Source organism: Euwallacea similis, chromosome 17 (genome assembly GCF_039881205.1).
Source record: "Euwallacea similis isolate ESF13 chromosome 17, ESF131.1, whole genome shotgun sequence".
In the NCBI taxonomy this organism is placed as follows: domain Eukaryota; kingdom Metazoa; phylum Arthropoda; class Insecta; order Coleoptera; family Curculionidae; genus Euwallacea; species Euwallacea similis.
This window is the reverse complement of record NC_089625.1, coordinates 2263937-2286560: the sequence shown is the minus strand read 5'-3', so window position 1 is coordinate 2286560 and position 22624 is coordinate 2263937. Positions and strand designations below refer to the sequence as shown.

General features: G+C 36.3%; 1 protein-coding gene across 8 annotated transcripts in view; it reads left to right on the top strand.

Annotated features, from left to right (window-relative positions):
* shaker (Potassium voltage-gated channel protein Shaker) overlaps nucleotides 1-22624 on the top strand; it is a 69697-nt gene that overhangs the window by 12849 nt on the left and 34224 nt on the right. The window contains exon 1 of one of the 8 annotated variants that reach the window (XR_010752538.1): nucleotides 5112-5433. The exons of 3 other annotated variants lie outside the window; for them this stretch is intronic. Coding sequence is in view for 4 of the 5 variants with exons in the window: in XM_066398287.1 (XP_066254384.1) it covers nucleotides 5240-5433 (194 nt within the window). In the remaining variant the exon portion in view is untranslated. Of the gene's footprint in view, nucleotides 1-5111; nucleotides 5434-11400; nucleotides 11641-17918; nucleotides 18042-22624 lie in introns of those variants that run through there. 4 more of the 8 variants (XM_066398287.1, XM_066398286.1, XM_066398293.1 and 1 more) reach the window with 4 other exon arrangements.

Here is a 22624-nt window from a genome sequence, read left to right as displayed (position 1 = left end):
GCTAAGCTGGATAAACGTTAGTGTAACATTCTCATTATTTTCCTGCAAATAGAACTGAAATTTTTAAAATTTGAAATGTATGTATGTAGTTGATATTAAGTTTGCTGAATAATTACAAAAATTCACAGTAACTATACGCTTTCTGTATTTTTGACCAAGATTGATCTTAGGGAAAAATTTACAGAAGTTTAGTTTAGCAAATTGTCTAGAATTTTCATCAAATCAGAATAATAAATGGAATTAAAATGTTGGGATAACTGGGATTGAACGCACTAAACATTTTCAGAAATATTGACATTAAACAAATTTTGTATTAATTTTGAATATTTTCAATAAATAAAATTATTGAACGTAATGCATTATACCTTAGAAGATCTTTTCAGGCGCTGACTCATCAAGCACATTTAGAGTCTAAATTTAATCAGTTCAATAGCAGTTTTAAAAGATGGGAAACACTTACGGAACACTTTATAATATCCACTATACTTAATCTAAATATTTTCATATTTAACTCAATTTCTCATTCTCTTAACACGCTTAATCTAAATGTGTCATCTTAACCTTGGTTTGATTTGAATATGTTCCTCATAATATTGCGTTTTTCGCGTGAGCTTTTAACAAAATCAAAACTAACGTCACCCACAGGCTATTTGTATCAAAAATGACCAGTCCCCGGATCGTGCCAATGATCGCTATTTCTGACCCTCGTTTTGAGTGTCCCATATAAATCTGATCACTTCCAACGCCCATGAATTATGATCTTTCATGTAAAAAGGACCTTAACTAAGTTCCATCCCTCGAAGACGATAAATTTTTGACATGGCCAACAGCCAAGTGATTAACCGTTCTCAGATGATATATTGTCTTGTTTATTCAAAATTGGCCCTTACTTCTTTTGGTCCATTGTTCCAGAACTCTCCGCAGTGTTTCGCCATTCCCGGACGGCAGTAACAAATTACAATTAATTAATTGGGCCTAATTCGTTCCCTGTGACGTCTCCGACGACGCCGTAATTTCCTGGGACTCTCCGAGATTTAGGACCAAACACGGTTTTTCCCCGCCTGATTAACTATTATTATTCCGAAGACCGGAAATTGACGACCGCCATTTGCATGATGATTCGAAGATTGATGGATTTTTTCATGCTTAAATTGGGTCTTTTGTGAATTAGCTCTGTGTGAGTTTTCCGGTTATTTAGGTTGAGGATTAATTACTTAATAACTTGCAAAATAATGTATTTCGTCTTTCTTTTCTTTTCAAAATTGCGCAGGTTCTAGTTCAAATACGGCAACGTTTTCAATAAAATTCGTTGAGAGAAATTCATCAAGATTATGTCAAAATGACATGAGATTTATAACACTGCAAGCTGAAGACCGCTTTTTTATACGTCTCTTTGACGTTTCTTGTAAGAAAATGAACACAAAACTCTTTTTACCTCCTATTTCTCTTATTAACAAATTAATAAACTAAACAAAACTTTCTAACTAATCAAAGCAAAAAAACTTTCCAAATCCCATTCAGCGATCGTTAGTCGCAATTCATCCAGTCCTCTATTCCAGTCATTAAACGGAATTACCGGGTGGAATTAATATCGCAATTATACCCTTTTTTCTCCCCAAGACATGCGATGTTGAATGCATGTTCGGATCGGAAAGTGTGGTTGTAGAAATTGTTTTCCAGTTGAAATAGGCGGTCCTCGAATGTATACAAAAGAAAACATGACTGCCAAGGTAAGGCTAATCAATGGGTTAGAAGTGCACTTGTGTAGTGACCAGATTGGATTAAAGCGTTATTGATTTAGTTGGTAAATGGGGGCAAATTTGGATTAAGTGTTTATGTTGAGAGCAATTAGGTAATTAGGAATTTGGGGTGTTATGTTAATAGTAGGAGAGGAGGCAATAAGGAGTTCTTAATTTTGTTGATTCAAGGGGCTTAAAGTTTAGGAAGAAAGCAAGTTTAGATGGTGAGGAACCTGAAGGGAACCTAATTAATTTTAGGGAGTAGATGAATTTATGATAATTCGCGAGTTCTTACATGGGAGCATTAAATAACTAAGATGAAACCCATTAAATAAAAACTGTACAAAAGTCATCATTAACATGTTTACGTTTAGAATTTTTAATGTTTAGGCAGAAGTAGATACAATGAATATGAAGAACGTTATAAAATTACAAAATGGAAATTCGTAAGCAAATTTGCTTTGTAGTTGTACCATAAATAGCTCCAGAATAAAGCACATAGTTAAAGAAATTAAGCAAAAAATAAGTTTTGGTTTTGATATGTGAGTCAAAATTGACATATAGAATAAATGGATGAAAAACTTACCCATTTTTGGACAAAGTAAGTGTAAAACTCTACAGGTGCGTAAGTACCTCTCCTTCATCACCGTTCTTTCTTTTGCCCTTGCACTTAATTTTTTCAATTATTTCGTTTATTTCGTTTCTATTTATGCTTAATTTCATTCTCTACCTGTCTGAAATAATCAATTGCATTCACCGGAATTACCACAAAGAAGATTTGCTCATAAACTTTTATTTGGTAATTTTATTACTTACTTAATAATTATTGTTGTCCGTTCGTTATCACATTTCTGTATGCTAAAGATTTCAAAATTTAACTATTCTCCGCAGAAGATAAATCTATTCAATTAACATCTACTATATGCATGCAAAACTACTACTATGGGCTTAACTCATGAAATTGTATGGGGGTTGTTGACAGGGCTATTCTGTTACATCAAAAAGCGATGAAAATAAGAATAAAAATTCTTCGTTTCACTGTGAATAAACGGAAAGAGAACTGGGAATAAGGGCTAGAAAATTGCCATTTCGCAAACTATTGGATTCTTACGTATATGCGGCATCCTGTTAGTTAAGAGAAACATTTACCTTTTCGCCCTTAGCTCTATTTCGGTTATTCTTAATGTAGGCATTAAATACAGAACCTTTTAATTCTGAAATAAGACTTTTGTTTATGGATGTGAGAGGTCCAAAAAATGGCACTTTTCACTATTATAGCACAGATCAAAGGATTCTTTGTGTATTACATTAAATTTCTATGTAACAGAGAATTATTACAATGCAAGCTGTTTATAGCTACGATAATAAGTAAAGTCTAGAGGCGTTTATATACTAACGGAATTCTAGCGTAATGTCTGCCCTGAGAGAAACCTGCAAAACGGTTTTGTCCCTGGGGTACTATAACGGTCGTTTAATCCGCTTATCCACAAATAGACACGGTCGTGGTCCGTTTTATATATTACATTCAGATGATCAACGGCAATATCAGAAACATTTATTAACTTTGAAAAAAAACTTATGTAACCACTGAGATTAAAGTAGTTCTTCGTTGTATTGAATGGGAAAACACTTCAGCCACAAGTCTGCATTTAAAGCCTCTTCTACAACAAATAAACTCTCCCCTTAAACAAGCAGGAAATTTGCATACATAAAGCACTGAAATTTCCTTCCTGCGTGTGTCACCTGAAGGATACGTGTGTGCCCCATGTGCGGCATCTCAGAGGCGCATTTCTATAAGATTTACGGGTCTATTGTAGCGTCTTTGGGGGAATGTTGCCCTTAGATAAGAAGCTTTGAGGCGAAGGCCTTCAATTCTAGGGGGAATCGTACCGGGGACCAACAGGTAAAATTGAATATTTGTCAAACCCGTTTCGTTTTACGGCTTCAGCGGGGATTTTCTTTGATTATTCGGTATTTGTATTCATTGAAGCATTTGGATCGTTTTTTTTTTGTTTTGGGGTAGTTTAAATTCTATGTTGGAAGAAATTTCATACGTATAAAATTTCAGTCTATGCAAATGTGCGTTGGGATAATTGGGAAGTTGAATGAAAGTGGCACAAAGACAATCATTTAAGAGCAAATTTTTAATGCAAATCTGTGACTTTTATTTTTGTGTAATTAAATGTAGTGCAATATAGTTTGGGAATCCGATTAGTATTGTTTATTTATTTTGGTAAGAATGAGAAAAATAGTCAGCAACTTTCAGGGATGTTTTTGATTATAATTGATAAAAGTATTGCTCGTAAAATATATTATTTAACTGGGCTGGGTAAAGACTTTACTGTGCAAGTAAAATACCAAAAATGTACTAAATGTGGAAATGTCGGCTTTTTGCATTTTTCAGCAATTTTTTTTTCAAAGTCAGATATTGAATTTGAAAAATTGATTTTTTTATGCTGGCGCCACCTAGTAACCGTCCCTGCTAACATATTTTAACCGTTCCGAATTGGCTCCGCGGGAGCGTTCTCTAAGGCGGATTCCTAGGTTTAGATATTTGTTGATAGATGGCAGCGTTAAGAATTATATATTGAAATAAATGCAGAGCAGGATTTTTGGAATTCGTTTTTTTTTTAAATTTCATTGTTTATTTTTATTGTTTCTCCACATTGAGGATCACTGCATTTCACAATTTCTGAAATTCTTCATAGTTTAAGTTGTAAGGCGACCATGCTCGTCTAGAATGGAAGAATACAAAGGCTTCCTAAATCCACTTAATATCTTTCTTATTAAGTAGTGTGGACTTCTACTCACTAAAAACTTTCTCTGCATCCCTTCAGGCTTTAGTTTAGCCATTTAATCCTTTTTAATCCTCCAGTCGTTTATTAGCAGATAGTGAGCTTATTAAGGACTTCTAGTCTTCTAGTAAGTTCGTCGTTTGCCTCTCATTTTCTCCCTTCTTAGCGGAAAGGGAACCACATATATTTTGCCTTTTTAAAGAGTGTAAAATATAAGTTTCAGTAGTTCTTAGCGCATATCGAATTAAGTTAGGTAGTACAGTTAGATATACTTCCTCCATTCATTGAACTTAGGAAAATTGGAATAAGCTTGGGATATTATCTAGTATCGATAAAGTTAATACATATAAAGGTATTTCTCAGGATTTTAGCTACGCTACTGACATCAACTCGAAAGGATTAGGCACACATAGTCCATGTGCGACACTAGTAAGGTTGCTTTGTTAATTATTCGAAACAATGTGAGGTATTTATAAAATAAATGCCGATACAGGGGGCCCCGTGTGACCGGACCAATCGACGACTGGCCAGTTCTAATTTTATAATTGCGGTGGACCGCCGAATATTTTGCGATTATTGTCGCGTATCACCGTCCAGAAAAACGGTTTTTTCCTCTACCGACTAGCCCTGGACTAATTTGGCTACAAATTAGTTTAAGGGCTGGAAACAAACACCTGACTCGGATGCCATGCCTCACTCGTCTGCATGGCTCGCAAAATCCTTCTGTTCGTACAAAGAAGGGAAGAGGTTTTATTCACGAATGTCAGTTATTTTGCCCTTGTAGTGATTTGTGGAAGTGTCTTGAAAGTGCTTGTGCAAGAGTTGTTATCCATGGCATATTTACACTCGACCACCAGCCAGAAAAATCTCAAGTCATCCTGTCCCCCATCTCTAAGAAGGTAGGACAGGTAATTATGTTTCTGGTTTTGGGTGATTTCAAAGTTCGAAGCCATTTATCATGTTTCATTGAATCCTAAAATGAAGAGGGAAATGTCAGAAATGAATGTGGGGAATTAACATAGATATTTAATATAGCGGGATTGGGGGACAATTTTCAGCCACTCTAGGGATGTGCTTAAGAAAATTGAATTGTCTTTAAGCCGCCACGCTCGTTAATCTTGTTTCCCTTTGAAGGAATTGTACACATCTTGCTTTAACTTTGCCAATAGATGGGAATCATGGACGACTAGAATTTACTAGAATAACGAAGTACATAATTCACGTATAATTAATGTATTTAAAATTGGGTAATCTAAAATAAGGTTAAAAATAAATCTCGGTCATTGTTCATAGAGGAAGTTGTCTGATTTCCCTTTTATTAGCCCTCTAAAATGTATGCTAAATAATTGTTTTCCCATTAAATTGGACATTCGAGAACTTAGCACTACTATCCAATTTTCTCAAGCCGTCAGTTAACACCCGTAATTTATTTTCGATTCAGCATTCAAAAATAAACCATTAACGCGTATGTAAGTAAGGTAGCCACCATTTTACAAAAATAATGTCTAGAAATAAAGAGATTTCGCTTTCCTGGAACGACGATTAATCTTTGGTGAATTACATCTGCCACATTTGAATCTAGAGATTATATCACTACATTTGCAAGCAAAAGTCAAATTAGATGATATGAATGTAAAAATCACAAATCACAAGTGCAAGAAAAATAAAAAAAAGTCTATGATAATAATTGACGCAAGTAATACTTAAGTTTGATGAACTGCCTTGGGGTGTGATACTCCTATGGAACCGAGTTACCTGAGCCACCAGGGGTAAATGGCGGTCTATAATAAGAATAAGTAAATCTTTATTGGTTCTATTTCTTGATACATTGTTACCTTTAGGATTTTTATTTGTCATGTCTTTCCTTCTGAGGGTCAACAGACTAATTCACGAGTTTGTTAATTGTAGCTGCATTTAAATGTGTGCTTAGTTACAGCATTAATTAATCATTTTCCAATGAATTAATTTCAGAACTGCAATTAAAAAAACTTGAAAACCGCTTCAAAAGATGCGAAATACCCATGGGAAAATTTATTACAGACATATTTCTACATGTGGCACTTACGCTGTGTAACCATCTTTCCTTATGTTAATATCTCAACTGACATTCAATAGATCGCACCACGGCTTAAATGTTCATTTCTATTCAAAACTTATTATAATCATGATTGTCAAAAACCTTTGATTTGCTCTGTTTTTCATTGTGTCCCAATTTCAACAGAATAAATCTGAGTTTTAGAAAGTCAAATTAAGATTTGTTTGCCCAATCTACGTTTTATCACTCAAGGATCGATACTAATTTATTGTATCATAAGAAAAAAAAGCTCTACACTAAATACTATTGCAGCGGTCGAATATATGGTGACAGCAGTTCGTGCCTAATTTACGATACCAGCATAATTAAACCCTGACAACTAGGAAGTATTAATTTAGATTTATTTCCATTGGAGAAATGTCCCTATTAGAACGATTTAGCAGAGAAATGCCATAGACATTTGTTTCTCCCTGATGTAATATTAACTTATTAGAGAAACATAACTTTAAAAAAGAGGCACTAATTTCATTTCTCAATTAAAAGGGGGTGCTGAATCTCCATTTTACATTCACCAACCAAGTTGTCCTATTTCAGCCCTCAAACCGGAAATAATTACTTTTCGTGGACGTCTTCCGCTTAGTTCTTTAATTGCTGCCGCTTTTCCAATTCCGCAGGATTGATTAATACTTATTTCCAGTCGTTATGTTGCATAAGTAAGTGCCCGGTTCTAAGTGACATTGCAAAATCTGCTTTATCGTGCTGTTATTTTTGTAGTAATTTGAAATTAAATTCAAGGAAAAAATTTTAACTTAAGAGGGTATATTTAAACGCACTCATTGCATTTTGGTTCATAATAAACGGGTGTAAGGAGGGAAACTTTATGGGAGTGCTGAGACACCAACGCATCATTCACATATACCAAATATGAAAGGGATGAAGGCTAAGAATTTTGGAACAAAACGCACTGGTCGGAAATCATCCTCTTGCTCATCACCCCTTAAACCAATGCGTGTCTCGAGTGTGGCAGGTCGTGTTCCACCCCACGTGACACCAACGACGACGCTCTTCCAGTGCTCGGCCGGCGCTCGGGCCGATGGGAGCCCCCGTTAACATGCCCCGAACCCGCGCCACCCTCGACGACGCTGCCGTCGCCACCTTCTACCAACAGAGAAGATACCGACCACGCAGACACCACCACCAAAGGCGCAGGTATCAGCCAGGATTAGGTCATCTTCTTTGGTCACCCAAAGAAGTTGACACTAAAAAGTGTCCTCCACGTGTTTTCGTAGTCCAAGGAGGTGTCTTTGTAGCACCCTGCACAAGCTTTTGCTCTGTGGAATGCGGATCGTGGATGTTTCGATTACCTTAACTTGACCGGCCGCTTTTTATGTAAGAATATGTTCCTAAAGAAGTTGCAATAATCCCGTCAACAATTGCGCTATGAATGTTAGAGTTTAAAATAGCATGTTTATTTCAATCTCCACTCGTTTCGTCCACTCACTCTAGAACCCACCCTTAATATTAAAAACGTATATCCATCCCTTAGGGCCAAATTATGAACTTTTCCAGCAACATCAATAAGTTATCAGGAAAGTTGCTTGACGGTCATTTATAATTTGGCCCTTTTCCTGCCGCCATAAATTCGCTCTTCTCTGTGCACCGTCTTAATTTATATCCACCCCACATATGCAGGAATGGAATTTCTTAAGTAAACTTATCGATCAGACAGAAAACAAAACCCCATTGTGTATATTTATATGTTTTGTTTTCCCCCACAACAATAATAATTAATGCAAAGTAACGGGGTGAAGGTCGTTCACTATAACAATAATAATTACCCCGTTTGCACGTGGCAGTGGGGCGTAGCCCTACTCAAGAACTCTTTATGTGGATATTTGACACCTAAGGGTGCTCTAAACCGTCTATCGATAATTTGATGCCATTGTGCGGGGTAAATATGCTTCCTTCATAGTATTATTGTGTAATAATTATCAGGTTTTTTAATGTGGATTTCTATCTCTATAATAGTCTGTTGATATAATATACTATGTCTTTGTCGTAGTTTAAACCAGGAAGCACGATATAGGAATTTTAAAACTGTGTCACGCTATACTAATAGGATATAAAACAACGTCGATATTTTCGGCGAATCGTGAGTACTAGAAGATGGCTAATGATAGGTTTCAAATATCATCGATATTGGGTGTAATCTCGCTTTTGGCATTGTATCAACAAAATTTGAAGCTACGAGATATAATTGTAGACTAATTTACACTTTCCCCCCTCTTTATTCGGCTTCAGAGGAAATCGAGAATAATCGGAAGTGTCGTAAGCCAATGGCAAAGTTCGTTGATATGACTGAGTTATGCGGACATCAGTAGACTCTCCCAAGTTGTTTACGGATTTTCAACTATTTAAGATTTTTAAAGAACCTCAATGAAATGTACCAAACTTTGTCTTCTTTATTCAAGTTTTGTCTTCCTAACTTACCAATTTTTAAAGGAGGAATTTCAGGTTTAAATCGACAAATCAAAAACTTCTTTATTTATTAACTTATCGGAGCCGGATTGGCAAAAACATATTTCTTGACTCACCTGCAATAATTTCAAAGCTTTTTCAGATAATAATTTGGCAAAAAGGTCACGTATTCAATCTACCTCTAGCGCCGCTTATTTCAACCTTTCTCTATTCGCCGCTACGTATCTCTTCAGGAACGTGTTTTAGAACAGACTAACACAAACTTCTAAAGCTATACATGTATCCAAGCAGATAGATAATAATTTAATGACATTTGAACTTGCTGTATAATCTACTAAATTTAGATCCTCCCCCTCTAATATCTGTCCTTTTGAACCCTAAAATTAGATCCCTCCCCCAATTAGTCCCTCTTACACTTCTCATTTACACTGTTATTGAATTTCCTCTCTCACAAAGGCAGGAATTTAAATCTGAGGCAAGTGCATCCTTTGTCCCTGAAATTTTAATGTCAAATGATGTAACCTAAAAAGCCGGTAGATAAGCGAATTTAAAAACAGATAAAGGTCCATATAAAGCAGTTCAACGTCGATTATAGGGTTCATTGCCTCTGCAAAGCCCTTTTGATCCTGAAATTCAGTCACTCTAAAATAATTGTTGCTTCTAAATATAGGCTCGTTTCATTAAAATGGCCTCAGTTTGTCAAGCGTGAATCTAGATAGGAATAATTTTATCCAGTTTCCTGGAAACCGCCACAGCAGAGAAATAATTACGTGTCAAGTTCGTGTACTATATGTACAAGGAAGTCAAAAAAAGATTTAAAATCCAAAAAAAGACTTGTGAATTTGCGATTTTCACGTTCATTTTTTCTGGTATCACTTTTAAAGATAGAAAAATATTTAGATTATTTTCCTAGCACACATTTGAGGAGCCTAACGTTCTGATATTCTTTTTCAGACCCAATTTGTTTTTAAAAAAAGTTGAGAAATTTTCCAATATTATATACATGAAAACATCTGATGACGGCTACTTACTAAATGTCGTAACGCTGACAAGATCTTTCGTTTTTTAACTCAAAAAACCGGTAATTGCAAATTCATAATTTTCCCAAATTGATTATCTAAAAATACCTGTAGACGGTGATTGACAAAATGTTGAGGGTTTGAAAAGAAATCTTCATGATCATTTAGCAGTAAAAAGTATAATTTTACTACATATTTTTTCCGAAATTAAGTACGTTCAAAAATCTTGACAAAGGCTAGTAACTAAATGTCGAAAAGTGTTCTATATTACTCGTACTTCATTCTTTAGCGCTCGGAAAAAATTCTATGAAGTACAAAAGAGAGTGCGTTACTAAAATGTTGCCCATCCCTTGAGATACCACACAGGTTCCATTCAGTCTTGTTAAGGAAAACTGTTATCTTGAGGTGGCAATAAACTCAGTCGAGGAATAAATAGCTGAAGGCTATGATGTTCCCAGAGGATCCGGTGTTTGTTTTGTATGTCACTTATTGCCGCATGTAACTAGTGGCGGCAAACAACGAGGGGAAATTTCTCATAAGGTTTATGTAATATTAGATAATATATCCGCAGTTTAAGGACGAAATGTTTCCCGCCCTTTCATGGGCAGAGTCACCAAGTCTAGAAACAGTGCATTCCAGCTGGCCCATTCCGTTTGTCGAACGGCACGGGGTGGAGCGGTTGCGCATAGTACAGAACCGTATTTCACTAAAGCAAATACTATTCACATAAAGTTAAGAAACTCTGTTTTAAATTGTTCGCAAATGTATAGAATATACTCCCTATAGAAGAAATCTAATTATATTAGACTTAGAAGAAAAGGCGGCAACGTCGTTTGAAATTCTACAATGACATGAGTGTCAGCTCTTACGGCGCACGCTATGGGATAGTCCTCTTGATTGCAAACAAATGCCAAACGCGACGTTGTCAGATATGCTATTTCGGCATTACGTATTAAGTCTCAATTCATTTTAATTCGACTTTATAATGAACACTCTAGAATGAAAAAAACAATTTCAAGGATTTTGAAGTTGTAGTGACTTCTGGAGGATTAATGGATGTTAATTCATGACAGAATAATGACTACTATGACTTTCTGGGGCTTTCCCCTCAATAAGTCCGTCCCTGTGTCGCCAAAAATCTTGCTGGCACTTCTCCACACCGTCGAGCAGCAGCTCAGTCGCAGTCGCTGCTTCCTGCAGCCCCGTCCAGCCAGGATACCTGCAGGACTGTTCCTGCTGTATGTTAAGCCTCTTTCGCAGCTTTAATCACCCTCTGCAACCTATTTTCTGACAAAACAGCCACAACTTTCCGATTTCCATCCAGATCTGTCCGTCTGTAGACACGCTAGATTATCGCTTAGTAGCAGTGCGTTAGTTTACTCGTTTCTGGCCTGTTATAATTTAATGATTTACGATAGTCACCTGATTGTTTATTCTGATTGTTTTATACCGGCAAATCGGAAGAATCTAACCTCAAATTTCGGTTAAATACAGGGAGTTGAAATATGTGCTGCCTCAAAGACGTTCAACATGTTCGCTATGACGGAGTATTTTGGGGAGTTTGCTTTGGCCAGGTAAAAACGTAGACGTTGTAGATTTTAATTTTGCGATATCTCCTGTTTATTATGAAACTGCTAAGCTGGCTTAATCAATCTTGAGGAGGATACAAATTGCCGACTGGCAGCGGTTTAAGCCGATTAGAAATCCGCAGTCATTATAATGAAAAATCCTTGGGATTCTACGAGCAAATTCGAGAAGCATTCTGAAAAGAAGTTTAGAAAGACAGGGGTGTTTTTGTATACAAGGGAAATTAGGATTTTGTTTTCATTAACGCAAATAAGTAGGTACTTGATTATATTTTAGAATGAAAATTATGCTTTTTCTCTACGAAAATATAAATTTCAAATAATCGCATTGAAGCACAAGCGTCCTCTATTATGCGTTATTTAACATCCCTCTGGATCGATCAACACTCTCCTTTACACATCGATTTTACTCGGAATCAAATATTAGAGTTATACATAGAGGGAGCTGCAATCCTATACATTAAAACCCCTGTAATGGAGTTTTCTATAGAAGGAAAAAACAAGAAGTTGGTAATTTTAGAACCTTGAGGAAAACCTATTGAGGCCAATGTTTCCCCATTTTAATATGTCCTACATCATAACACAAAGGGCTACTATATCTAACAAATGAGCAATGACATGATTATGGTGTCGTTAACTCAAGGATTCGTTGAGCAACACATAGTAAATCTCAAAATATCTCAGAATACAACAAGAATAGCACGAGACGTCCAGAAATAGGACTCGTGTAACCCATTTAGTGCAGTCAACGAGATGTTTTGATTGTCGTTTTCAGGGTTTTTACAGGATTAAGGCCACATTGCAAACAGAGATTTTATACTGTCTTATTTATAAAAACAGTTTCGGCCTCTAGGCCTTAAAGGAAAGATGAGCTTGAAGTGGAGGTATCCAGATTATTATTTCCAAATGGATTCGAAAAGCCGTTGGTGCTCTTATTTAACATTTTGTAGCTTTGCTGACGTCAGAAACTTTGAACAACCGTCGACACACAAACTTGTGGATAGACAAGATTAATCGGATCGTTTTGTTAGGTTTAAAGAACTAGTGAGATCTTGTGGATGTGCCAAGAAAAATAAAATTAATCTGAATTTTTAGTTTAGGAAGTTAATCTATGTAAAGTAGACGTAATAATAGGGCTCATCTAGTGTAGTTTACTCTTGTTTCGCTCATATCCAGAAAATAGTATATTAAAGGTGTTCATCCCCAATTCGATACAGAAACCGTAACTACAATGCGGATGGGATTCCAGCCTCTATTTACGTTTTCAGCCTCACTTCACCCAATACGTGGAACGTTATAGAGAGAGACTTTTCGACATTTTTCACCGCTTTTCCTCGCAGAGGTCTGATTTGAGGTTTTTATTTCGAATTGGTTAAATTGCCATGTCAATCTGTTATCGATATTAAACTTTTTTTTTCCTTGCGATACCAGCTGTCTCTTAAGATAATTTTTATCGAGTCTTAAAAGTGAAGAAACGCTAATTGAAAAAGTAGAGGTAAAAATTACAATCTTGCCCAAACTAAGTCCATTCTTGTTTGCTTTCATGTAGACTCTTTCAACTGATATTTACTTACTTAGTAAATAGCTCATCAGTTTAAGTTTAAATAGTCCCATTATTGCAGGCAACCAGTAATACTTTAATTTTTAAATCTAAGAAATGAAAATTAAGTCGTCTGTGAATAGCTTGAAGAATATATTTTCTATGCGTTTCGTGATAATTTTGATAATTATTTGATGCACTTTCAAGATTGCCAATTTTCCAGAATTTCCTCTGTAGGTTGACTGATAATTTTTTAAGATTTTGAATCCTGATTGTAAACAGTTTTGAGTATAAATGTTTATGCTTATTTCAAATGCAATGCTATATTCTTGACTAAACTGACTTTATCCGTCCTCTCATCATGAGGATACTCTCAACCCTCCACTACCAGGTTGCAAAATAATAGGTCAATAATTTAAATTTGAATGTTTATTATCGATAACCAGCAATACCGTACATTTTTAAATTAAGAAATGGGGAAGCTACCTGTCAATAAATCTTCACTAAACCTTTTTAGGATTAATTTTTTCCCGTTTAGGGGAATTTTTAACATATTAATATCCTTTGGATAATAACATGGAGCCAAAAATAATGAGCGTTAACATTGCAACGAGCATGGTTGGCATCGAGCCAATTTCATCATCAGAACCTCCCCTCCTAAAATCAAAACCACCCGTCAGTAATTTAATTTTTCGCCCTCCCAGCAGAGCTGTTTTGTAGTCACGATAAAACTTTTCTTATATGTGGGAGCTTTTATTCTCTTAGACCCCATGTGCATGGATATAGGAGTAGGTATTCGTACTTATTAATGTATGGCGACAATGTATTAATGGCAGCGAACAATGGCCCTATTTCTGGGTTACATATCGTTCGAATGGTGCCTTTGTGGCATGCATAATATTGTAATTTATAACCAAACACAGCACGGGGCGACAAGTGGACAATGTGTTACAGGGTTGGACGAATATTAATAAATAAATTTGAATCGGGGTTTGCGTTTGTTAAATTACTGCTTTTAACCCTCTTTATGTGATGTTTGTATGTGCAACAACATTCCATTTAGGTCTATCAAAATATTGGTTTTGGTAATGCATCTCCCGAATGCATGATCCGGAGATTTCTGCGGTCCACCGGGCATCGTCGATAAGCCAATTTCGATTATCCACGTATCCATTGCATAGCATGGTCGTAACTGAATTTTCTTGTCCTTTTAACAGGAATTTTACCTTGTACGCCAATGGTGGCAAAACGCTAATTTAATACTCTTTCTGTCCAACCAACTAGAAGTTCCGAAAAATGGAATCGCACGAAAACGACGAAATGACAAAAAAGGGCTTAATAAAGAGCCGAAATGGATATATTCAAATCGAGTTTGGCGGAGCCTTTTTTGGGGGCCAATGAGATGGATGGATTCCACGACTTTAACCTCCAAAAACGATTTATATACGTTTACAGATCGGCGGGTTTTTCATTTTGTTTCATTGGCTCAAATTAAGAAATGTATCATTTTTCATGTATAAAACTTCTTCGAAGTACGGCAACGTTCCTTTTTATATGACAGGTCGCGTCAGCCAATGGAAGCGTAGATTTGAATACAAAAGAATGTTTCCTCGTTGCCATTTTTTAATTGCTTGTGTTTAATACGATACTTGTTTTAGCTATGTCCTCTCATCTAATAAAATGTCTCTTTGTTTCAGGTAAGTTTATACTTCAACAAGTTTTATTGCCGGCTTGCAACATTAGGAGGCTGAAATAGGGTATAAAATAGTTATAAAATGTGTTTATACTGATAAAAATGACTGGGAATTTCGAGGATATAAAGGAATTTTCTTGACATACGACCCACATGTAAAGTTATGGGTTTCAGAAAAGTTTCGGTCGTATAAAGTTTTAGAAAAAGATTTGAGGGGAAAGTTACTTTTGCAATACCAATTTCTCAGGGTTAAGAGAGATTTCTGTTTTAAGCACTTTGCCTGCAAAGGTATCTGGCATAAGGAATTGTTTGAGTTAAAAATTCTCATTCCCATCAAAATAAACACACCGACAAATCTCCGGGCTGACACCCTCTCCTGGAAAGTGCATTATCTATCCCGTTGGAAACCTTAGATTGCATGTTGCCCCTCTTCTTCGTGGGGGCCCGTCCAGGACTTCGGCGTCGTCGGCGGCATCGCCATCAGTCTGCCTGGGCGTCTGGATGCGTCGCGGCGCTGACGACGCCGCTCACGTGCACTCCCAGCATCCCGGTTCCGCGGAATCTCGGTTTAGGTTATGTTGTTTTATTGTCGCGATGTGACCTTTTTACCGTGTCATAAAGTAGCCTTGGTTAGGGGCATTCAATATGTTAGGAAGAAGTGAGAGAATGGGGACGTAAGTGTTGCGTGAACGGTTTTAGAAAAAAAATTGCTAATATACTAAATGAATTTTAGTAAAGAGCTTTATAAAAGAGGAACGATGCCAAAATTTTGCGATTTTAAGTTCCACTTGGATTCTTTTTTTGGTCCTAAGAAATAATGTTTTGATTCGATATTCAGAGTTGAGGTGCGCAACCCTCAAGCCTCAACGTCATAGTTTATTTTTTTCTGAGATAATTTCCTATTTTAAAATTGCGCTATAGACGCAAACAACTTGGAGACCGACAAATTGGTCGTCCAAAAGACACAATTATAAATTGCCAACAATATTTGTATGATGGAATTAAGCAATTCCGAGTAAGATAGAGGAGGACAGTTTATTTCCAGCTGTAGAAAACAAGCGATTTCTGTGCCACCAACGTGCCAACCTGATTTCAAAACAGGTAGTTTTTGACGTCAACCAGTGGTATATAATTGGAGCAAATAGCTGAAAACTCACTACTAAACAGATGTTTAATAAAAACTTTTTTTCGGAAAAAAATAAAGATTATTAGCCGCCAATTGGGAAAAATTGATTGAAAGGAAAATATGCGAGGCAAATTTCATCAAGGATCAGTAAATAATCAGCCGGAAAATGAGAAATTCCACTTTAACAAAGAAAGTTCCTACCAGTTGGAGAAATATATACAAATAAACATCTCGGATATACACATGCACGCATTTGCGGATGATTTATGGAGGAACGCGGGGCCAGTTTCCAGATTCACGCATTAGGCCCCATCTCGGTAATGGGGAAAGTTCTAGTTTGGGTTATCAGGAGTCAAATAAAAAATGGGACCTTAATATTCGAAAAGAACGGAGAAAAGTCGTTACGTGGAACATCTAAATGTCCACCTAATGTGCCCAGAAGGGAAGCGTAGATAGACTTACAAAACGCTTGGTCTTTGGCTGTGGTTAGGGTTGTCTGGAGCATCAAAACACTGGCCTTAAGTGCTTCAGACTATTGTAGTAATCGACGAACAGATGTTAAGCTCTATTATGTTCGGGATTTACGCGTATTTTATGGGGTTTTACAAGTTATCCGAGCTTTCATTGACGTCAAACTCTGGTGTCGCAACGCAGAGCCGCAGATCGCGGAATGGCCCGATTTCGATTTTTTTTCCATTGTCAACTGGGGCCCCCTCGTAAATGTCAACAGTCGCTTGAATTGATTCGCGAACGTTTTATTTATGAGCGAAATGATGTTCGAAAACGAATAAAATTTTTAGATAATTTAGAAGTTTTGGGACGATTTAGCAACTTGCCGAGCAAGTTTTAACTTGTCAACAAATAAATCCAAATTAATGAATTTTTTTCTTCTTAAATAACACACGTTTCAAAAACTGTAAGTTTTCTATTATTTGGCCGGCTTCAAAATTCTTACAGATTTGGAGACATGAAAAGATGAATATCTCAGCTCTAAAGTTGTTTTTGATTTTTGCTTTGAAATGTTTTACGTTGTGCTATTTACGAAACTTATTTTAAAAATGCACTATTGGGGCAGATTTTTTTAAACATAAATATAGGATTTTCCGGGGAACATGAGGTTTATTAATCCTTTTCCCAATGTGCAATACCACTTCGGAACACGTAAAACTTTCTTGTATATTGTGGCATCGAACTTTATATTTATACCTACGTGAGGCCAACATTAAACACGCCATTCGAGCCACTCTCTGTATCTACAGGGCATTAATCCCGTAACGTGTGTTAAACATGTCTTCGACCTCTCCTGTTAGTCAGTCAGGAGTGCTCCCGCGAATTATCGATTAAACTAATTGTTGGCAAAAGGAAATGTTGGCACTTTTACGTTAGAGGAACTGCCGTTTTGGAGAAAATAATGGCCTTCTGCTTTACCGGCAGTAATTTCCAGTTTATCAGATCCAGGATCGACGGCGGCGCTTATCGAGATCAAGGGAGCGTGTCGACAGTGGCGAAATTCGGTTCTTTTAGAAAAGAAAATGCAGTAGAAAGTATTTCTTTGAATACCTTTTTTATCTCTTACTCTGATCAGTATACGCCCCGAGAGATTGTGGAATCGAATATCTCGATGTGCAATGTCAATTAGAAAAAGAACGCCACCGGATCCTAAAATTTGAAATAAGGCCGTCCATTTAAAATTGTTCTTAGTTTTTTAAGGGTCGGCAGTTATCAATCTTTCTGGATCAAATTCTGCCAGGAAACTGCTGCCATCTGCCTGATTTATGACCTTTAAACATTCCTTTTATGCGGATTTTTTCATATTTAAAGCAGAAATCATTCCAAATATTTGTTCACGTTGTGGTTCTCGTAGAGAATCGATAATATTCTGATGTAAAGATTAAGGCTACTTTATCACATCCGAAACCATTTGATATAGATGACAATGTGACGTATACTGAACTAGTGATTTTATTTCCGACGGCAACCAAAAAGGCCTACTAATGAGACATGCAGATGATACTGGTTGGTGCTGGAGGGTAAGTTTTACTGTCTGAATATTAGAAGTATTATTTTATGGAAATAAGTCTTTAACCTATATTCAAAAAAAACTATATAGGGTAATTTGTAGGCATTGTACGAGACTATACTAGATTCGTATAATAAATTCAGTTTATATTAATAGGAGTTTTAACCAATTTCCCCAAAAACCGATTTTTGTTCGTCCAATTTTTTAAATTTTCACCCATCTTTAACCTTTCACCCACCTCTGCAACGATCCTGATTTTTTGAAGAATCGCTTCCAATTTTCTGGACGTTGTAGTAGAATATACTCTTTGTATCTCGGGAATTATTCTGATGTCAGTGACAGGTTTTGCTAATAAGGTCCATAAGGAATTTTCTCATAAAAAAGTCTTTCTGTATACTTTTAGGTTCCTTTCACCTACTCCAGATTCTCTTCACTGTGACGCTGATTTTTTTGCAAATTAACTCGTAATTTATAGACGTTGTAGGAGAATATATAATAGTAAATTTCGAATTATACATATTAAAGTCATTAGCGTTCCTTAAGGATTGCAGGACTATATAATTTCTTTAACATTTTGTATTATATCGTAGAATTGTAAGGATTGCTATTATCATATTGTAGGGTCCTAACCCTGACTAAGAAAACATATAATTTCACATTATGAAGTGAGAATGGAGGGAGAAAGAACTAAGCTTTGCATGTGATAGAATGGATAGCTTCGTTATACTTTGTGTTGTTACTTTTACATTGTCAGGTCAGTATTCGTCGACCGTGTCATTCACAGATTTTCTCAAGCATACAAATTTCCGTGAAACGTTTTCTTCCATTCAGTCCTTTTGGACGAATTTAAAAAGGCAGTGGGTGAAATGGAAAAATGTAATGCAGAGGGATGTGACAATATGTCAGTTAGGTTCAGGTGAACAGTTCTTTATGTTCCTTTCGAACCTCTTAAGCATTGTCGAAAACATTGTTAAAAAGAGAATGCTATCATACTCGACAAGGTTAACATTCCAACAAACACGCAATTAGGTTTTCAAGCTGGGACGAGTATTACTTATTCAATTTTCTCTATAGCAGTTTTTTAAGCTGGAAGCTTTGATTATGAAAACTATCAAATTCCTGTAACCGAATTGAAGCTATATGAATTCAGCGGTAGATTAAATAGGTGATTCCAGTCTTATTTGTCCCATAAATGTATCAGAGTGTCAAGTCTTCAGGTGTTAAATCCGGTAAGGAGGAGATGAATCATCGCGGTCTTCAAGTGAGCCCAACGATATTGCTTTTCTTCGCATCCGCGAAAGCATTACACTTCTCACAAATGACGCAAAGTTTTATGGAACTCTTTGAGCGAGGACCAAATGAATGCAGAGATGAATTCGAATTTGATTATGATTGAACAGTAGTCTAAATCTGGCGCGTAAGGTCTCTAAGATTGATGTAATGCGTTTTGGCTGTGATTTGCATGTGAAGGTGTTAAATGACGATTTTGTCGGTGGCGTCAGGGAAAACAAATTTATGGTCTCGAACTCTAAGGCCTAGAATTAGAAACTGTTATGCATTGCGTGTCACATCCAAAGAACTAAACAGTGTGAGGACTACTCTACCCGGAACGTATTATATTTTAGTCACGTTCACTTTTTCTTCAGTACATGTCAAGTGTTCACTGTATTTTTAGAGTGCGTGCAATGGATATCTTTTTAGGATCATATACTTACTGCAAAAAAGAGCGTCTTGGGCGCATCTTTTAGAGATTCGTGTAGACCTACGCTTTTGAAACGTTCTTGCCCTATTATTCTTATTCATTTGGGAATCGGTCTGGTTGCCTTAACGGAAATATAGAGATCTGATTTCCATAGGTCAGAATTCTTATAGCTGAGACGCTCTGACCAATAGAAAAAAAACAAAATATCCGACACACTAAAATATAGAATGGCTTAAATACCTAAATGCAACAACCAGGAATTATGAAGCATTTTTACCCAGAAAACAACTCTCTTAAAGTATCTTTTTCTCATTTTAAGCATGTATTCAGGGTAGCAGTAGAGAGCATGTGTGCATTATATTACAAGTGCATGCAGCAAAGTCATAATACATGTGTGAGTGGTTTAATTTCTTGATTGCATAATGACATTTCGCTTACGAGGATTTTTATCCAATAATAGCCATTTTTGTCCTGAAAAAATTTCGGAGTATTCTGATACTTGGGTGCCTGTAGTGCCTTTCAGATAGCTAAACATACACATGTATCAGGTGTATCCACTGCAATATATGGCTATGATAGATAATTTTTATGCAAATAATTTCGCGAGTACGGACGTGCCAATTTTATCCGAAATTGATATTCGACATAAAAATTTCAAACAGAACACCTTGTGAATTTAATAATACATTTTGGATTCGCCTCGAAATTCTAAACCTCGAATCAACAAATTTACACCTGATATAACCCATTTCATAACCTAGAAAAACAGATTTTAAATTTCATAAAACGAGTCTCGAAGCGAGCTTTTATTACACACATACTTTTTCCCGGCATTACTCACGCCAAAACGTGGTCGATAGCAGACACATTCAATAATAGAACTTCGCATGACTTATAGCCTCCGTTTTAGTTTGATGGAGCATTGACTCTACTAATAAATAAATATTAAATGCGGCTTTACGCGATCGATAACACGCCACCTACAAAACCCGCAACAAGCCATTAAAAAAGCCTCATTAGGGCTCACTCGAAGGTCCAAATGAAGTGGCTCATCTGTTGCAGGCTGCAGCCAAAAATAACAACGTGCGTCTTATACGCAGTGAAATTATGTCAAATTTTAAGCTCGCCCATTGGCCGAAATTGGAATCACATGTAGTGCTCGGATCTAGTCGGGCATTTTCGTAACACGCGATCCTCCATACCGCCAACTATGATTTGATAGACTGCATTGTGTGTCACGATAATTTCACGGTCGGGCCACTTAAGGGCTGATGCTCATTTGTCCAAGACATTTCAATGGGTGTGCGAAAAGTGATTTCGTACGTGTGCGTTAATGTGATTTGCGTTGCTTTTTTAATAAGTTTCAACCCCCGCGAAGGTGATTTTTACTTTTAATAATAATTATCGATTGTTTCGGGGAAAATGGTGGAATTAAATGTATTATAACGTTGACGAGGGAGGGAATTGATCGTACGTGTTGGGTGATTGTTTATTTGTGTCAAGTGCTCTATAGCTAATTGGTCTCGATATCAATCCGTTTGCTTGTGAAGAGGGCCATAAAGATGGTTTAACGGGCCATATTGGCGCCTGTAAGTACCACTAGGGGTGAAGTAAGCGCAACGAAAGTGCATTTCGGGGTGCTGCAGAAGCCAAGTTTTAACGAATAAATTTTCCCAAGGCTGTTTTGATGAAGTTCGATATTATATATTGGAGATTGGTTATTCTATTACTTATAGTATACAGAATGTCCCAGATTGGTTTCTCTACATGGCGGTCCTCTAGAGACTGCAACTGTTCGTTAAAAATGTTTAAGGGAATTTCATGTTGCATAACCTATTTTAATTTTCAATTGTGTCCGTAATACTAACGCAATACTTCTTAACATCATTTTGCAGTTCACCAGGTCTCAATATGTTCGTCTTGACATTTTTTTAACGTCTGTTAAATTAAATATTCAGATTTCTAGTCGTGAAGAAATGGTTATTTTGATGGCTATCAATGTGTGACTTTTTCAAGACGAATAAGCTGATGACCAGGGCAAGTGCCGATCGGCCATATTTTTCTTTTCTTACCATTTTCTCTGTGTATACAGGATGAAAAGTAGACGTCAACTTTTAAGGGGTTGATTCCTCAAATAAAAATAAGAAAAATGTTTCAATCACCATGCATCTGAAAATGGTTACTTAACGAAATATGTGTTTAAGTTTCAAAATGGTTTTCTATATTTTATCTGCAATACTTCAAATTTATAAAAATGCAATTTATACTTGGATTGAATATTTCCCTTAAGGACGTTAAGTAATAGTGGTTGGGCCAAGCCCCTGTTTATTTTTCCGAGGATATTATAACCTAAAGCAATCACCAAACTGTAGACTTTCAAATCCAACTGACACTGTCATATCACGTATATTCATCTTTATCATATATCCGTATATCTTCCGCATTGAAAATAAATAGTACTTACCCCAAATTTGAACTAAATACATTATAAACTCTAGATGCTGTATAGAAAATGTTGCATTTCGGTCACGCACCATTTGCGGATCCACTTTGATAAAATCTTATTTTCAGTGGCGAACTTTGCTGGATTTTAAACCATTATAACACACTAATAAATTATTGTATAATTAGCACTATAAGGGTTAAACAGGGCATAAAGAACGCAAAGAAAAAGTAGAAATGGACAAGTAATTTTTAATGATATTTATACCTAAGGAGATGCGAGATACGTCAGTGACTTACTGGATATTATTAGTCAATATAAAGCCTTTCTGCGACTCAGAAAACAATCATTTTTATGCAGTAAAACCAGCGTCGTACAGGACACAATTTGCAAGTAAGAATGAGTAAGCAACCACAAAAATATCCAATGCAAGATGCATTCGTTTGGA